The sequence below is a fragment of the Uloborus diversus genome, chromosome 9 (genome assembly GCF_026930045.1).
Source record: "Uloborus diversus isolate 005 chromosome 9, Udiv.v.3.1, whole genome shotgun sequence".
NCBI lineage: Eukaryota > Metazoa > Arthropoda > Arachnida > Araneae > Uloboridae > Uloborus > Uloborus diversus.
The window spans coordinates 112728941-112746863 of record NC_072739.1 but is presented as its reverse complement, the minus strand read 5'-3'; the positions used below and the strand labels follow the sequence as shown (position 1 = coordinate 112746863).

The 17923-nt window shown below is 33.7% G+C and overlaps 1 protein-coding gene across 1 annotated transcript in view; it reads right to left on the bottom strand.

Moving 5' to 3' along the window:
- Nucleotides 1–12678, bottom strand: part of LOC129230442 (protein O-mannosyl-transferase Tmtc3-like) — a 108084-nt gene extending 95406 nt beyond the window's left edge. The window contains exons 1-2 of the mRNA XM_054864841.1: nucleotides 12670–12678; nucleotides 7209–7388 (exon numbers count right to left, since the gene is read on the bottom strand). Coding sequence (XP_054720816.1) covers nucleotides 7209–7388; nucleotides 12670–12678 — 189 coding nt within the window. The remainder of the gene's footprint in view (nucleotides 1–7208; nucleotides 7389–12669) is intronic.
- Between the last annotated feature and the right edge of the window lie 5245 nt (nucleotides 12679–17923).

The window sequence follows — 17923 nt, the reverse complement described above, 5'->3', positions numbered from 1 at the left end:
ATTTTTTTGATAAATTTGTTTACGTTTGATATATTTTTAAAAAATTCCTTAAATCGGAGCGCTTTCATTGTTTACGGGTTCTGCCGATGTCATCACAAATGATGATATGCCATTCAGTGTTGCCATTCAAAGTGCAAAATATTTAATTCGCATCTTTACTTACGTGTATTGGCAACAATATGGTTGATAGCAAGCGTAGAGAGCAGTTTTAATTCGCTGCTTGATTATCATAACGTGGAAACGTAGTAGAAAGATGCGCCAAAGTGCATCATTTGTGACGTCATCAAGACCACGCCTTGTTTGAAAAATCGGACATTTTAAAAAATTAATTTAAAAACTCTGTTGGGAAAATAAAAGTATTTTCTGGCTCATGTTTTTTTTTTTTTTTTTTTTTTGCTCATTCTATCCATTTCAGTGACTAAAAGTAGTACTTTTGACTGAAGGAAACCACCCCATTGTCTACAATGAATTAAAAACTATCCAAAGTTTTATTCACTTCATTTCTTAACACAGAACTGGATTACTGTATTCTGGATCAAGTACTTGTGGTGGTTAAATAAAGCATGGTCGTGCAAACGGTTTATCATAACAGTTAAAAATAAAGAACAAATCTATAGTGTACTAATAGCTACGTTCCTACTATCAAATTTTAAAACTATCCATGTCAACATAACTTTTTTAGGGCTCACAAATTTTATTCAGATAATCCGGAGTTCGGGATAAACGAGGTTCTACTCTACTGTCCAAAACCACGCACAGAATTTCCTTTTATACAAAAAAGCAAATGACACACAAAATTTCAAAAAAAAAAGTAATGAAACATGTTTTGCTCTGTATTTTGATCAAATCATTTCTAGTTGCTACCTGAAATTATTTTGCGTGTATATTTTGTAAGAATTATTTTTTGCGAAACGCTGAAATAAGCGTTAGCTTGTAACAGTTTCGTGTACTTTAATAGCGGAATAAATGGTAATAGATGAGGATATTATGTTATATATGTATCCTCTCTCTCTCTCTCTATATATAATATATATATATATATATATATATATATATATATATATATATATATATATATATATATATATATATATATATATATATATATATAATATATATATAATAGCCAATATGTAGTATATATATAATAGCCAATGATCGAGTAACTCTCATGACGTCATCAACAATGAAACTCGTGCCACGCTATGATAATTTGATAATACGTTACATATGTTTAAAATGCAGAAAAAGGCTTTTTTGTGACAAGGCTAAAGTGGATCCGATAACTTTACTATTTTACTGGTAAGACTGTATCATTTCAGGGTAATGAAGAAACGAAAAGTTGTCCACAATGAACGTTATCTACTGGAGTTTAAGGTTCATCCACTGGAGTTAGGGATAAAATTTAAACTAACAAAATATCATCGCACAGGCAATTGCTTCGTTCGAATGTAGAAGCAATTTTCACTCGTCATACCTTAATGGGCGATTTTTTAGTAAATCACCAACAAAGCAAACATGTAACTTATTAATTTATATTAGGTATTTTTTTAAAAACGCTTGCATTTAACATTAAGTTTCATGTACTTTAATAATAAAATAAATGGTAAAGATGATAGTATTTTCGTTAGGTATAATGGTAATAATCACCAACAGAGCAAATATGCGAATTATTAATTTACTCCTTAGAACGTTTGGGTTTCCCCAGTGATTTAATGAAAAGTAATTTAGCGGAGAATTGCACTTTATTCCATACTCCCCTGCGTAAGAATAAAACAGCGCTGTAGATAAAATTATATTTTGAACCAAGTCATTCAAATAATTGCTATTAAATTATGCGTATAAATTAAATCAAATACTTACGACACTTCGTTTAAAGGCATAATTTGTTTTAATTACGAAGCCTGAAATTAGAGATAAATAGATAAACACATTTTACACGGTCACAGCACATTTCATTTCAATTTACATCTGCGTAATTTTAATTATTTTAGGAAACTATTTACTCAAATGTTACAGCAACTTGCAACGAAACATTAATTGTAATTTTTTATTTAATTAGACACAGACGATACGTTTGATATAACCAACATCAGTTTTGAATTGTCATCATTTTGTTGATGAAATGAATGAATTAAGTTCCTAGAATCTATTCACTTATTTACTCTTACCTTTAGTTGCTCAAAAAAAAAAAAAAAAAATGTGAAATGATAACTAGTCAACAAAATTAGCGGTTAAAGCCGAAGTTTATGAAATTAGATGTATTATTTGAGCAGACTGTAGATGAATGAAACAGGATGGTGAAACATTAAAAATGTAAAAATTATTATTATTTTAAACCAGTGGAATCTATCAATACGGCTCCAACAATCACATTAATATTACCTTGGCTTCAGTCTGCGGATTTTCAAGATGAAAAAAACCGATAGTCTCCATGCCGTATGATTATGTGGCATGAAAAAGATCGCTCAAATACTCGTTTAGTCTGCATACATATGAGCGCATGTGCGAAGTTTTCGGGAAAAAAAACCAAACATTGTTCCGTAAAGAAACAGATACATACGTCAGTGGCGTACACAAGGGGAGGGTCCATGGGGTCCTGAGCCCTCCCGTTGTCCTTGAGCTTTTTTTTAATTATTATTTATTATAATCCTTTGTATGTAGTATGTAAAATAATTGCAAGAACAGGTAACAATTATTTCAGATTTAGTATAAGTGAAAAATTAAAATTTATTTTATCTCTTTCTTCCTCTGCAACATCAACTGCATGTGAACATATATTGTTCTATGATGATGATTTTGCTTCGCTGTTTTTACTTTTAATTATGAGAAAAGTAAACACAATCATTCTTGCACTTTCTGGTTTTTAAATCAAGTATTTGCCATTAATCAATTTATTATCTTTATATATTAATAGGCAAGCCGTTTCCTTTCGGTACCGATTCCACCTCTGTTTGTGAACCGATTCCCTTCACTCTTTTTTTTGTTCAGTAACTATTGCCGAGTATCAGTGTCATCAGTAAAAAATTTTGCAATCGAATGCTAATTAACGGAGATATAAATTAAAAAAGCATTTTCGTCCTAAATGGCTCTTTCTGCGCGAACGGATGGTCCAATTTTTTCGAATTTGATATGGTTGGAAAGGTCTTTAAAAAACACTCCTAACGAAAAAAGGGTCAAGGCGCCCAAGGTCCAATAACCTAAATCCACTAGAAAAAAAGTTATAAGCGTTTTTTAGTTCGCGAAACTCAAAAATTTTAATTTTATCTCTTTTCCATTGTTGAAATTCATTGTTGGAAGCGTGAAACATTAAGTTTTAATTCATTTTTTAAACCGCTTTTTCTACACGAAAAATGCATTTTAATGCTTCGTGTTTGGTATGGTTGGAAAGCTCGTGAAAAATGCTTCTAAAAACGTTCTACCCGGTTTTACCGCGTGAAATGACCAAGTTGCTAAGATGACTAGAAAATGAGCTAGAGGCAATTAAAAGTTAGTGAAAATTCATTTTTATTTGATTTTTCACGCGACATGGTAAGCGTGGAGAAATTTCTGGATAATATTATGCGTTGCCATTTCTCGCTTGAGCGTAAAGAAATGAAATACTTGCATTTGTTTTTATTATTGAGGCTTTTTGGGTAACTACGGCTATTTAAAATATTTTCATTTTGATTATGTTTTCGCGATTTTAATGCTAAATTAAATCATTTTACGGAGTGAGGGAGGACTTTCAATTTCGATGAAATCCCCATCTGAAAAAACAACAACAACAAAAAAAAAACAGCTCCCAATAATAAATGCATTTTCTATCATCACAAACAGATCTCAAAGTGAAACTTTCGATAAAGTTGCCGTATTATTACGGCGTCCAGTGCTTTCGCATGGACAATTATATGTTGCCGCGTATCGAGTTCGTTTATTAAACCGTAGAAAATTTTATATTTCTAACTGCAAAGGTCATGCCTACTTTTACAAAGAATATTGTTGTGCAGAAGTTTTACGCGTTAAAGGAGTTTTGCGGTATCATTTCATTCGGGAAGACTTCCATAATTGTGAAGGCGAATTTTGTCCATTGGTGAGAAATTTTTGGCATTAATGCCAGCGAGAAAAATATTTTTCTTTTGGATTCGTAAAAAAAAAAAGAAGAGTAAAATGTCTGTTTGCAAGGAGCTGATTGCGAATGAAGTCCCTCTTTAAGGTGCTGTTCAGTAAAGGGCAACAGTTCGTGACAAGGGGGAGGAAATAAATGACAAGAGTGACATACAATCGGGAGAATGTGACAGCAAGCCTTTTTTTTAATAAGAACGTTTATATTAAACAGTGTCGTTGTAAGGGCGACGCGCAAAGGTAAGAGGCAAAGGTAAGAGGGGGTACGGTGAAATGTGAAACTTTGTGACAAAGCAGAGACGGAGCAAAAATTTTGAAAACTGTATTAGTCTGTTATCCCTTAAACGGTAAACAAATCGCAAAGACATTTTTTTTTTTTTTTAATTTCACTAATATTGCGACGTCCAGTGTTTTTGAATGGACAATATTTAATGTAGCAAGTAGGATTCGTTCATTTGACTGTTTGGAAGTTAATAATTCTAACGGCAGGTCAGGGCAACAGAGGTCAAGGCAACTTACTGAATAATTTTAAACGGTTTAAAAGAAATATTGTTCATGCAAAAGTTTTACATATAATCTGAGTTTTGCAGCAGCATTTCATTCGGGAAGATTTCGATAATTGTTAAATTGGAGCTCTTCATCTATTGGCGTCAAATTTCTGGCACCAATTGCAACGCGAGAAATGTTTTTTCTTTGCATACGTAAACAAAGAGTAGGGAAATATATATTTGCATACGGTTACCACAAAACACATGCTGTCCACGGATGAAGTCCCGCTTTAAGGTGAGGTTCACAAAATTGAAACAGTTCGTGACAAGGGAGAGGAACGAAATAACAAGAGGGACATACAATGGGGAAAATGTGATAACAAGCAATTTTTTTTAAAGGAACGTTTATGAAAAACAGCATGGCATGTGACAAAGGGAAGAGGTGATATGGTGAAGGGTAAAACTTTGTGACAAAGGAGCAGAGGGTCAAAAATGTTGAAAAGTATGACATCAGTTATGCACCACCCCTATATAACCTCCTATAAACAAATCACTATAACACGATTTTTTTTTTTAAGTCGTACTATTATTGCGACGTGTTTTCGAATGGACAGTTGTATGTTGCCACGAGTAGAGTTCGTTCATTTGATACTTGGAAATTTATATTTCTAATGACGATCTCAAAACAACTTACTCAATAATAGTACACGTTTTATATGTAATATTGTTTACGCAGAAGTTTTACGTATAAACTGAGTTTTGATGCTTCATTTTATACGGGAAGATTTCAAAAATTGGATAATTGTCGATTTTTATCCATTGCGCCAAATTTTTTGTTTCCATTGCCAGCGCGAAAAAGGTTTTTCCTTGGCATACGTAAAAAAAGAGTTGGGAAACTTCTATTTGCATAGGGTTAGCACAAAGCAACATGGTATCCAAAATAAAATTATTCAAACTAAGAATTTGACGACCACACAAATTTCTCTATGGGATTGTTTCTTTCAGTCAAAAAAACTACTTTTAGTCACTGAAATTGATAGAATAAGCAAAAAAAAAAAAAAAAAAACGTGGAGCCAGAAAAAGAACTTATTTTCTCAACAATTATTTTTTATTTATTTTCGTAACTGTCCGATTTCGGAAATAAGGCGTGGCCTTTAAGACGTTACAGGTGATGTACTTTGACGTGCTACTCCATTGCCGCGCTAAATGATTACGCTTTGTTGTCAACCGCGTTTCCAGGTTATGACAATTTGCTCTGTGCGTTAATGGCATCAGCGAATAACATTTCATCGCTTTTGATGTCATGTGAAGAAGCGTACAAAATGAATTTCAATCGGCAATTATTTTAATTTTCAACTAAAATAATTGTTTAAAAATATTTGATTTTTTCAAATTATTTTTAAAAAATGCTAAATACTTTTAAGCGTTTTTAAGCATACTCTTTCAGAAAAAAATATATTTTTTTTAAATTTCGGAAACCAACTCATTGCCGAAATGTTCCCTTTCATCCATTTATTTTGAGATTAAGAGACAAAAAGGAAAATTGAAATAAATTACTACTGTTTGGTATTGTGTGTACATATAAAAATTGTATGTTTCCAGATATGCCGCAGTAAACATGAGTAAGAGTAACAATAAAAATGTTGGAAATAGTTAAATTCATACACGTTTTCTCAAATATTCATTTATGAATATGGTCGAATTTCGACCACAGGGCGTACACTAGTATAAACTAATGCTGAGTAATTATTCAATAATTTCGTTTAAACGTTTTTTGTTCCCGACAATCGATAAAATCAAAAGAACATCTTTGGATGCGTGTTGGAGTATTAAATGAGAATGGTGGACCTTTGATCCTGGATCCCCTCTCCCTTTGAAAAATTCCTGTGTGTGTCACTGATATACATAGATGCTCCTGTATACAGGTAATACAGACATCAAGACTCCTGTATTTTTTGACTCACTCTGGAACTCTATATGTTACATCTATTATCTACCTGTGTGAGTAGATTTGTTTTCGACTTTATACAGTGTGACCGCGAAGTGTTGACCTTCGGCTCCGCCTCTTTTCAGAACTGTCCATTTTCGTGAAGGAGCGATATGGAGAGGAAAGTTGATACGGAATTTGCAAGTGCGACATTGGTTCTAGAATTTGAATATGTTACCTTAGAATTTAAGAAATCAGACAAAGAGGTAAAATATTTGAATTTTGTGCGGTCAAGGCAGATGTCTCATTGAACGGATCACATTCTACTTTAGTGTGGAGATCTAAGTTTCACTTCTTTCATCAGCCATTGGTCAGAGATAGCACCTCATATAATTAATTTCAATTGAAAATTGGCAAGAGTAGGGTTGCAATATGGAATGCAAAGCCTGTCATTTTTACTTTTTCACCAACTCAATGCAGTTACTGCTGCAACTTAAACTTTTCAGGTTTAAATAACCACCTAACGAAAATGTACTAGGAATACTTTTTTTTTCTCACATCGCCAAAATGTTGCTCAACTCCAAAATATGGCACGCGTCCTTTTTACCTTCTCAACCTATTTTAAGGAATGGACTCGTTTTCTCAAATGATTGACAAGGGTCATTTGTTCGCGGTCGGACCATACTTACTTTATACATCGGCGTGCCCCAAAAGTCATTCGCAAGTAGGTTCGACCAAGGAGTTGTCGGCCTCAGATCTTGATTTTCTTGAATAGCAGACACATCATCGAAGACAAACCCGCACTCCAAGGCTCCCAGATAGCAGAGGCACGCCCCAGTGCAAACTAGGGCGTAACTTAACTTGCCACTCTGTAAAAAAGAAGACAAAGCGTGTATACATTAAAACCTTTCAATCAGCTAAGATTAAGAACCATTAAAGAGATCTGGATAATGATACTCGACAAAATCATACTATTTTTAGAAACTATGAGAAAAGAATTTTCGACTTTGAGTTCTGTAAGTCAGAATTTGGTTGATTGATGACTTTCCAAATGATGTTAAGAGAAGAAGAGATTAGATTTTGAACATATCTCATTGTTTAACATTTTCCCACAGCTATACTTATGTAAGTTTTAAAGTGAGAAAAAATCTTTATGACGTAAAAAACTAATAATCACGCAGGCTAGATATATATATTAATGATAAACATTTCAAATAGTATCCAGTTAGATGTTTAATTTACTTAGTGCCGAGGAAATAAAAAGTTGAGTAAATATTTAAAAATTTTCTCCTTTACTTTTAAACACGTTTGTTTATTTCATTTGGATTTATTTAGCAAACATAACTTTGAAGAGATGCTCATTACGTGCTGTTGCATTTTTTCTTTAGTAAAGGTCTTTATAATGAGCCACAAAAAACATTTTTATAGTAAAACTTTTTACTGTCTGATTACGTCACATTAATTCCGTTGCAATGCTAAATATCACTCTCGTCCCGACCAAAAGAAGAAAAATGCAAAAACTCTAAATGCTGTCGTTATACTGTCTGACCACGGATTGTATAGAAAGACAAACATCCGTTTTACAGCCGGAAATGGACGAATCTATTATTTTTTAGCGATGCCAGCTTTTGCAGAAGCAGAGTCTTATTCAAATGAGCGGAATACCGGCATCAAGTTTTTAATTTTCCCTCTCATCTATCTATAGATATAAAACGCTTATGCGTGGCGCAAAACGAGCCTTTATTTCTTTCTCTCCGTTGGCAACGATCCGCTTTGTTTACGTGTTTACGATCGTTGTTTACAAGTGCTGCAGACTCGCTTCTAGCGTTAGATGTCTAGCGTTAGAATTTTGATTTTTGAATGAGTGTTTTCGATCATTTGAATATAATTTACAAAGAAAACAGCAGTGTGCTTGGGAGTCTTTAGATGAAAGATTTAAACGCTGATCGGTAAGCAATGCTGCCGATAGGATTAGGCGCGCAAATGCACGCCGTGAACCGCGAATTGCAAATCGAGTGAGTTCTGTAAGTGTTTTTAAACATATTTCCGGTATAATCATGCACTTTACTGGAGAAAAGAGTTGAAATAACAGTGATAGTAATGAAACTGGGAGAAAATATTATTTTATTTTAAAAAAGAATGCTAATAATAGCACTCATACTTATCCTCGAATACCACTTATTTTATCCGATAATAACGTGCCTTTTAAATTCAAACGTGAACAATTTCCTGTTAGATTAGCCTTCCTAATGACTATAAATAACGCACAGGGTCAAACTTTTGATACAATGTTTTTTAGATTTGACAAAACCACTTTTCAGTCATAGACATGTCACAAGGCATTCAAGAGTCATAGTATCTGAAAACCCAGAAATTTTCTATCGTGTATTCAGAAAAGTATTATGATTTTCTTCTTTTTTTAAAAAATAGTTTGCAAAGTTAATATTGATGTCGAAAGGTTTTTCCCTTAACCATATTGCTTACAAAAAATAAAGTTCCCTACTTACTAGGGCTGCAGTGTCGGAGGAAAAATGTCCTACTCTGACTACAAGATTTTTAGAGACTCCAACTCCTTTACCCAAAATTAGTCCGACCCCGGCTGTGACTCCGCAAATATTGGCAGAGCTGCGAATCTTGAGAGAAAATTACCAACTCCGTCTCTTGAAATTTTAAACCTTCGACTCTGACTCCTTTACCATAAAACCAGTCCAACTTCACAGCCCTGCTATAGCTTACCACGAAAAGAAGGTGGATGACCTCAATGCAAAAACATCATTTGTGATAGGTTTTTTGTTATTATTTTGGAATAGATAGGATTAACGAGACCATGCCTCTTACTATTTGGTGCTTTCTGGAAGATTCTACCTATTACAAATGATGCAAATGACGTTTCCCTTCAAGGTCATCCGCCTTCTTTTCGTGGTCAAGCTTAACTAACTGCAACCTGTAAATACTGAAGTTTTTTTTCCAACCACATTTTTTTATATACAGTGAAGCACCGCTTATACATTTTTAAAGGGACTATGAAAAAAGTGTACAAATGAAAAAATGTATAATTGGTAAAGAAAATGTATAGTAGACCATCCAGGGACAATTTAGAAGACGTATAATTAATAAAAACGAATAGAAGAGAAACCTATAAACCGTGCTTCACTGTATTATGTTATTTCACATAGACTAAATGAATTTATTGGACAACTCTCACTGCCAAAACATGTCACTTAGTTTTGCAATGCATTGAAGTTAAGAACGGAACAACAATGGCAAAGTAAAGCAACAAATTGAATCGTGAAGACCTGAAGAGCGAAACATTTCACATGCTTTTGCAATGGCATTGATGTAAGGAACTGAACCACAGTGGCAAAGTAAAGCAACAAATTGAATCGTGAAAACTGATTTTACTGCTAATATGTTTTTACAAAATCATTTTGACCCTCTGCTTTATTTATAGTCATTAGGAAGGCTAATCTAACGGAAAATTGTTTACGTTTGAACTTAAAAGGCACGTTGCTATAGAATGAAATAAATGGTATCCGAGGTATGACAAATATTAGTGTTATATAGTAATCAATAATTTTTTTGTGCTACAATAATATTTTTCTCCAGTTTTATAATTATGAGTCTTAGGCAACCCTTTTTCTCCAGTAAAGTGCATGATCAATCCGTAAATGTATTCGGAAACACTTGCGGAATTCTCTCGATTTGAAGACAGTGTGCATTTGTGCACCTTAGCGTATCGGCAGCATTTCTGACCAATCTGCGTTCAGATCTTTCATCTAAAGACTCCGTAGCCCACTGCTCTCTTCTTCGTAAATAGAGGCTCAGTGGTAGCCCTTCCACGCTGCAGGTCCGGGTTCGATCTCCGGGTTGGGCCTGATTGAGTCAGCTGTTCATACCTTCAGTGGGTCGATAAAATAAGTACCAAGTATGCTTGGGAACTAAACCCTGGGGGTTCCGCGTTAGGCTGACCTCTTAACCGGAACATCTGCCTAGCACCCCAGAGCCCTTGGTCAGGAGTGAGATGGGTACAGTAGGCCTTGGCCCTCATAAGCTGTCGTGCCACTGGATTTGGTTTCTTGACTCTTAAAACACTCATTCTAACATTTTTTTTACTAAATCACTGTTTTCAGAGAATGTCAGAAGTTGCTTGCTCTTTACAATTGTTAGACATTTTAAAACATATATATACATATATTTTGACACTGAACATATTATAGTTAATGACCATGAAATGTTTTTAAGTGTGTTAACATTGTAGGGTTTTTTTCACTGCAATTTCTTTTGCATTCAGTAAATGTAGGAAACAAAGATTACATTATTTTTGTAATTTTAGTACAAAAATGCTCCCTTGCATACTTCTCTCAAAAGATAATGGAATTGCAAACTTTTGCTTTATAATAATCCAATGCACGAGTTGCATGTCAAAGTAATTGTCCCCTTTTAAATGTATGAAAATCATAAGTATTATGATATTCATATTAAAAAGAAAAACTACCTTTTTTTTAATACAAATAAAGCTAGACCAATATTTGGTGACCGGTGAGCGAGCGTAGCGAGCTCGGATCGCGAAGCGATCCGAAGGAACTGCGTAAGCAGTTCCGGGGGTTGGCGAGCGTTAGCGAGCAGGGGGCGACAGCCCCCTAGTTTAGATGTATTCGTCTTATCTGGACGTTTGAAACGTAACGAATTATGAACAAAATGGCTTTGTGTAGAAAGCAATTCACCGAATGTATGAGAAATCCTGATATAATAATAGTTATTTTCAAAATGGTTTTAAATAGAATGTGGGGAAGCAGCTGTTCATAAAATACATAAAAGTAATGGTTATTAACAATATTCCATGCATGGAAAACATATAACGGCGATAAGAGCAGTGGGTTCGTTTCCAAAATTTTAAAAGCAATTTTTTTTTTTCTGAAAGAGCATGCTTAAAAACGTAGGATTTGACCATTTTTAAAATAATTTGACTGAGTTTAATATTGAAAAAAATATTTTAATCGGTGCGCTTTCATTGTTTACGCTTCAGCCTATGACATCACAAATGATGAAATGCCATTTTTTAGCTAAACGTAATATTTAATTCGCATCTTTACTCACGTGAACTGGCGACGATATGGTTGATAGCAAGCGTAGAGCACAATATTTAATTCGCTTCTTGATTATCATAACGTGGAAACGCAATAGACAAATGCACCAAAATACATCATCTATGACGTTATAAAGACCACGCCTTTTGTTTCAAAATCGGACACTTAAAAAAATTAATTAAAATTAGCGTTGTGAAAATGAAAGTTTTTTCTCGCTCCATATTATTACATTTTTGCTTATTCTATCAATTTCAGTGACTAAAAGTAGTACTTTTGACAGAAGGAAACACCCCATTCAGAATAATAGTAACCATTATCAAAATCGTTTTAAAGGAAAAGCAAAACAATTGGAGGTTTATAAAGACTAATGGTTATTAACAAGTTATAGAGAGCGATGGAGTAGTTTTACAAAAAGATCAGAAAATTTATGCTTGTTAGCAAGATGGTTTTATGTGGAAAGCAATGGAACAGCTGTACGAAAAGTCAAAATATTACAAATACTTATGAAATGGTTTTATATAGAAAGCAACTGATCAGTGAAAATAAAAGTTATAGCAAATAATTATTTTTTTATTTAATTCTTAATTAACAATAATTGTTTTTTTAAATAATTTCTAATAGTTTGTTGTGGCACCATTTGTAATATATCTAAACTCAACGAATTATCATCAACAATATCATTTGAAATATTGTTGATGAATCAAATATCATTTGAGAAAAACATTTTTTTAATGGAATCTGACCACGGACGCTTAATCAGTTTCCCCTCTCAAATTACAGCGAATTCCTACAGTATAAAGAAAAATAAAAAGTAACATTTCTAGAAAATTCATGAATTTTTAACCAACATGCCATTGAATTTTTAAGCTTCTCATCTTCAATGCAAATCGAACTGGTCGATTCAAAACGTTGAATGTATTGGGTTTTAAATCCATTCCTGAATCACATAAATAAGGAAAATCAAAGAGGTGGGTTGTAAGATTCAGAATCCTCTTCCCCTGACGTAGACGAGATAAAGTAAAATGTAAAAAAATAAGAGTAGTAAAAAGCATTTTCCCAGAACTTTAAACATATAGATTCGAAATTAGTAAAATGTCGAATTATTTGACTGATATAAATGTTTTGATTGAAATACAAACCCTATTTTGTCCTTAAATCACGGAATTTTATCCAGCAGTAATTTATAGTTCAGCAAATTAATAGTTACAGAAAAAGGGATAGCAAAGTTAAAACAGTTTCTTAAGTAGTTTTTGGGTACTGATTTTCAACATAGATTACCATTTTTTTTTTCTAGAAATTAGTGTCTCAATGTTCAAAAACTGAATCTGCTCCAAGCATACCCTACGTAAAAGTTTTACATCTTTTCATTTTCAGCCACCAGAGACTTCAGCGCCTCTACAGTTATTAGAATGGGGTTGTTTCCTTCAGTCAAAAGTAGTACTTTTTGTCACTAAAATAGATAGAATGAGCAAAAAAAAATAATAATAACATGGACCCAGAAAATACTTTTACTTTCCCAATAGTTATTTTTTAATTAACTTTTTTAAATGTCCGATTTTTCAAACAAAGCGTGGTCTTGATGACGTCACAAATAATGCTCTTTGGCGCATCTTTCTATCGCGTTTCCACGTTATGATAATGAAGAAGCGAATTAAAATTGAGCTCTACGCTTGCTATCAACCGTATCGTTGCCAATACACGTGAGTAAAGATGCGAATTAAATATTTTGGTCAACACTGAATGGCATTCCATTATTTGTGATGTCATCCGCAGAAGTATAAACAATGAAAGCATACCGATTTAAGTATTTTTTTTTAAATCATAAACTTAAACTAATTATTTAAAAAAAGTCAGATCCTATGTTTTTAAGTATGCTCTTTCAGAAAAAAAATACTTTTAAAATTTTGGAAACGACCCCATTGCAAATTTAAGCAATTTAATTTCAACTGTTTGGATTCATTGTCATAGCAACGCCTTCGTTTGATGGCCGCTGAGTAGCAAAATTTCCGAATTATTACCATATTATGGGTACACGTAATATACCATGCTGAGTAGTTAGTTCACTTTTTGAGCCGAATGCTTACATTTGATGTTTCAACAGAAGTGAAAACTAATTTCAGGCTCTGTAATATTTTCACGAAATTTAACAAAGAGTGTACTAGTAGTTTGTTTTGTGTTTAAAGTTTATATGGTTGAAAAAAGTTGCTATTTCAATATGAGTGGCCACAAAAAAGACACGTGCATGAAATCACAATGTTCACACGAGATGTTCCTTTAAAATTGATGATCTTCCATTTAAATTAAAACCACCGACATATTTGTTTTAAATTTTCTGAACATTCTAATAATATATTTCGAATGGATAGCATAAATTCGCATCAAAATTCTCCACTGATTGCAAAATTATCTGTCCAAGTACCGGCCAATAACGCTTCAAGCCTTGAAAAACCAAATGCTACAAGAAATGAAATGGGAATGAAAGCAGTTGGAAAATTTGTATTGAACGCCATTGAAGAACTTCATTCACAGGAAGGATCGTCACTGCAAGAAATCAAGATGGCTTTAGCATCTGGAAATAAACTGAACGTCAATGAACAGGTTAATGATATCTTTATGTTCCTCTATGATGGGGTCAAGTCTGGACTTTTATCCATGACGGATGGCAAATACAAGATTGCAGAAAGAGCCAGACGCAGAAGGTCTGGTGGTAGACGCAGAAAAAGCTCCAGAAAATCGGGAGGACGGAAAAGATCCAGATCCAGAAGATCAGGAGGAAGAAAAAGGTCAAGGTCCAGGCGACGACGTTCTTCTGGCCGTCGGAAAGCATCAGGAGGCCGTCGATCTACTAGAAGACGACGATCAAGAAAACATAAGCATACCCCTGGCGATGGATGCGAGATGTGATAAATTCACTGCCTCAAAATCTCATCTCATTGGCATAAAAAACGGACGTTGAACGATTTGGCTGAATCGAATCAGATTTCAACTATTCGTGGAAACAAACTGAACATTTAAATTTGCATCTGCAACTAAAGCATTGAACGTTTGATACAATCTTGTTGAAGTCTGAAATTGATAAATCTAAAAATATATATCATTCAACAAAAATTTCTCTTATCTGAGCACATACTTAGATATTAGGGCACTTTTGCGTTAAAGAAACGTCATTTGGTTTGGTGACACGATTACTTTTTAACTTGGCGACAATTGAAAAATTTGCTAAAAGCGAGTGTCAGCATTTACAAAATATGGCAACCCTAGAAATTTAGAAATTGAAGTTGTTAAATGTCACCGGGCTAGAAAATTTTTATTTTGGGAACTACTTTGATATAACCCCCCCCCCCCCAATCGGAAATTTGGCGACTTTTGTTCTCACTCATGGTACAAAATACAAGAAAATACTAAATTTGGCAGCAGCAAAAACCTAAAAGCTGAAAAAAACTTAAATTGGCAACACAAAAATAAGAAACAGCAACCCTAAAAAGTCCGTAGGGAGTGCCAGATTTGGCGCATAATTTTTTTTTTTTTTTTGGGGGGGGGTATATCAAAGTTATACCTTATTTTGCAATAGCGATGAATAAATTAAAATTGCCAAAAATAAACATGCACCAAGTGACGTATACCTTTAACTCAAAAGTACCGATTTTTTTTTATTGCTTTTATGTACTTTCTATACAAAAGTTGGAGGAATTATCATAAAGTGGAACATGCCAAATTGACGAAAGAATTGAAGTGTTTTAAATTTCTTATCTCAAGAAATAGGGATTAATTTCCGATTAGTTTTGACATGAAACGAAGATTGTGTGATTATTTTAGATCTAATATTCAACAAAACTTAAGTCATATGACTGATTTGACCAATCACAAAAACAATAGCAACCCTTACACTAGGCTGTGATCGCAGAGAGATCACTAAGTATAATCTTGATTCTAAGTTTAAGGGGTCACAGTACCTTTCAGACATTTTTTTTTAAATTTAAATAAATTTTATATTTCTTTGAAGCCATAACATGCATACTTATTTTGTAATCAATAATTTATTTTCAAAATTTAAAAATATTGCCTACTTTTTTTAAAAATTCAAAAAATTGAGAAAATTTTCAATTTATTAAAATTTTTAAGGTTTTGTTATTTTTGAACTAATTTAAAAAAAGTTGTTTGCTAAACAATCACTATAATTATCTCTAAAAATCTGTGCATTCATTTGCTTATGAGTTTATTAGAAAATTTTCTATGATTAATTATGTGAAAAATCAAAGTGTTTTTTGAGCAATCACGATTGCTTATTGTTCTCATTTCACCGTTTTCTGTGTCCGTGCCTTTTTCAACTTGAACCAGAAGCCTTTGCAGCACCACAGCCCACCGTCCTCTGCCGGCGGCGCGGCGCGGCGCGGCTGCTCCGGTTTTGAGCTATCCGATCTCCTGGTCGGAGGCGTCCATGTCCTACACACACGCACGTTCACACACATACATACACACGACTTCACACACATACACTCACACACGCCTACGTGCATACACACAGGTCTACGCACACACACAACTATGCACACGCAACCGCCCAGGAGGAGAGGCAGGCTTGGGGGGGAGGGGACAGGAGCCGTTTCTAGAAACAATAACTCCAATGAGTAGGGTCCTGTCTCAGTTCGTGATTGCAAAAAACATAATTTGGATTCAAAATTTCCGAATTCAAATTAATTTTCTTTTTTTTTTTTAAATTTGGTTTTGGTGCGAGTCTGGAATCACCCCCTGCTTGGCGCAATTTCCAAAAATCGCCAACTCTTCACGCTGGCGCGTGACGAGTTGGCGCGATTTCAACCAATCACACGCCTCAGACGGCAGAATCCAAAAAATAGCTCGATTTCAACTAATCACCAGATTTGGCGCACTATCGCCATTTGGTGAATAAGTAGGTGATTCCAGGAATCACCCTTGGTTTTTAAAGGCTCTAATAGGTTAAAGGCTAAAGGTTAACATGCTCTAAACATTTGAGTAATTTATAAAATACTTATCCAATGCACCTTTTTGGTCAAGTATGTTATCCCAATTGTAAAAAGTATTACTTTAAAGCTGTATCTTTAATAGAAAAAAATCCTTAGGGATTCTAATGACATGAAAACACAAAAAAACCATCATCGAGAAAAAGCAATTTAAAGTCTTTTCTTTTGCATAAGAACACATAGCGAGAATGGCCTAAAACCACTCATAACTTGAAAACGTTCCAAAGATGATCTTTCACATTTCATAACATTTTTACAGCTCTAAAAATATTATTTTTGAGCATTGTTCTATTCATAACACAACACAATGTTTTTATACCTCGTTATGGAGAAGCGTTAGAAGACAGCTGAAAAAATATGGACAATCCGGACGACCATACTAAATAATTTATAACCGTTTTCCGTGATGCTCTACCTACTCCTCCTTGAACTGCTCGCTACAATATATCCTGAACTTTACTTCCTGTAAATTTGAATCCATTGGGAGACCTGGAATCCTTATTTTTTAAATTTAAACGTTTAAAGTGGCCACTACTGGAGCAGTGGCCATTACTGGTGCATTTACCTTAGTTTTCCTATTATTTTATTATCCAATTCATTAAAGGGCAGGGTTCAGTAGGAAATAATATTTTGCTGCGAATATAAATTTTATGTGTTTTTGGTTTTGCAGTATGGTTTTTCTATAGCTTCAGTTATGATGGAAATATGCTAATTATTTACGGGAACAATATATAATCACAAATATTAAACTGTGCGATTGTTTTTAACTGGAAAAAAAGGTATTCATATATTTATTTGTTATGCTTGTTTATTTATTTACTAGTTTTAAGCATTTTTTTTATTATCTGTAGTACGAACTTCAAAACACAGTAGAACCCTGTTTATCCATTACTCTTTTTCCCGATATCTCGTTTAACCGATGTCGGTTTCAATTTTTTTTTTCTTCTTTTGTACAGAAACAATATCGCTTTATGGACGCCAGGGGAAGCAGGTCCTTCCTTTAGACAATCAGTAACTGAAACATAATTTCTGTTTTTTCCCCACACCCAACAGAAAAGTTTGAATCCTAAATAATACTAACTTTTGAAATGCTCAATTAACTTCAAAAGTGTTTGAATCGAAAAGCAACGTTTTGTTTTATGCCAAGTACTTTTTAAACTACGTGTATTATACATATTTAGACACACTGCAGTCAAGTTTGGAAGTTCGGAATCATTCAAAATTACACGCATAGTTTGGCCTTTTAGGAAGACATGTATTTTTGTTAAACTGCAGAAATTCACAAAATATCTTCATTTACCTTAGAGACATTGAGGG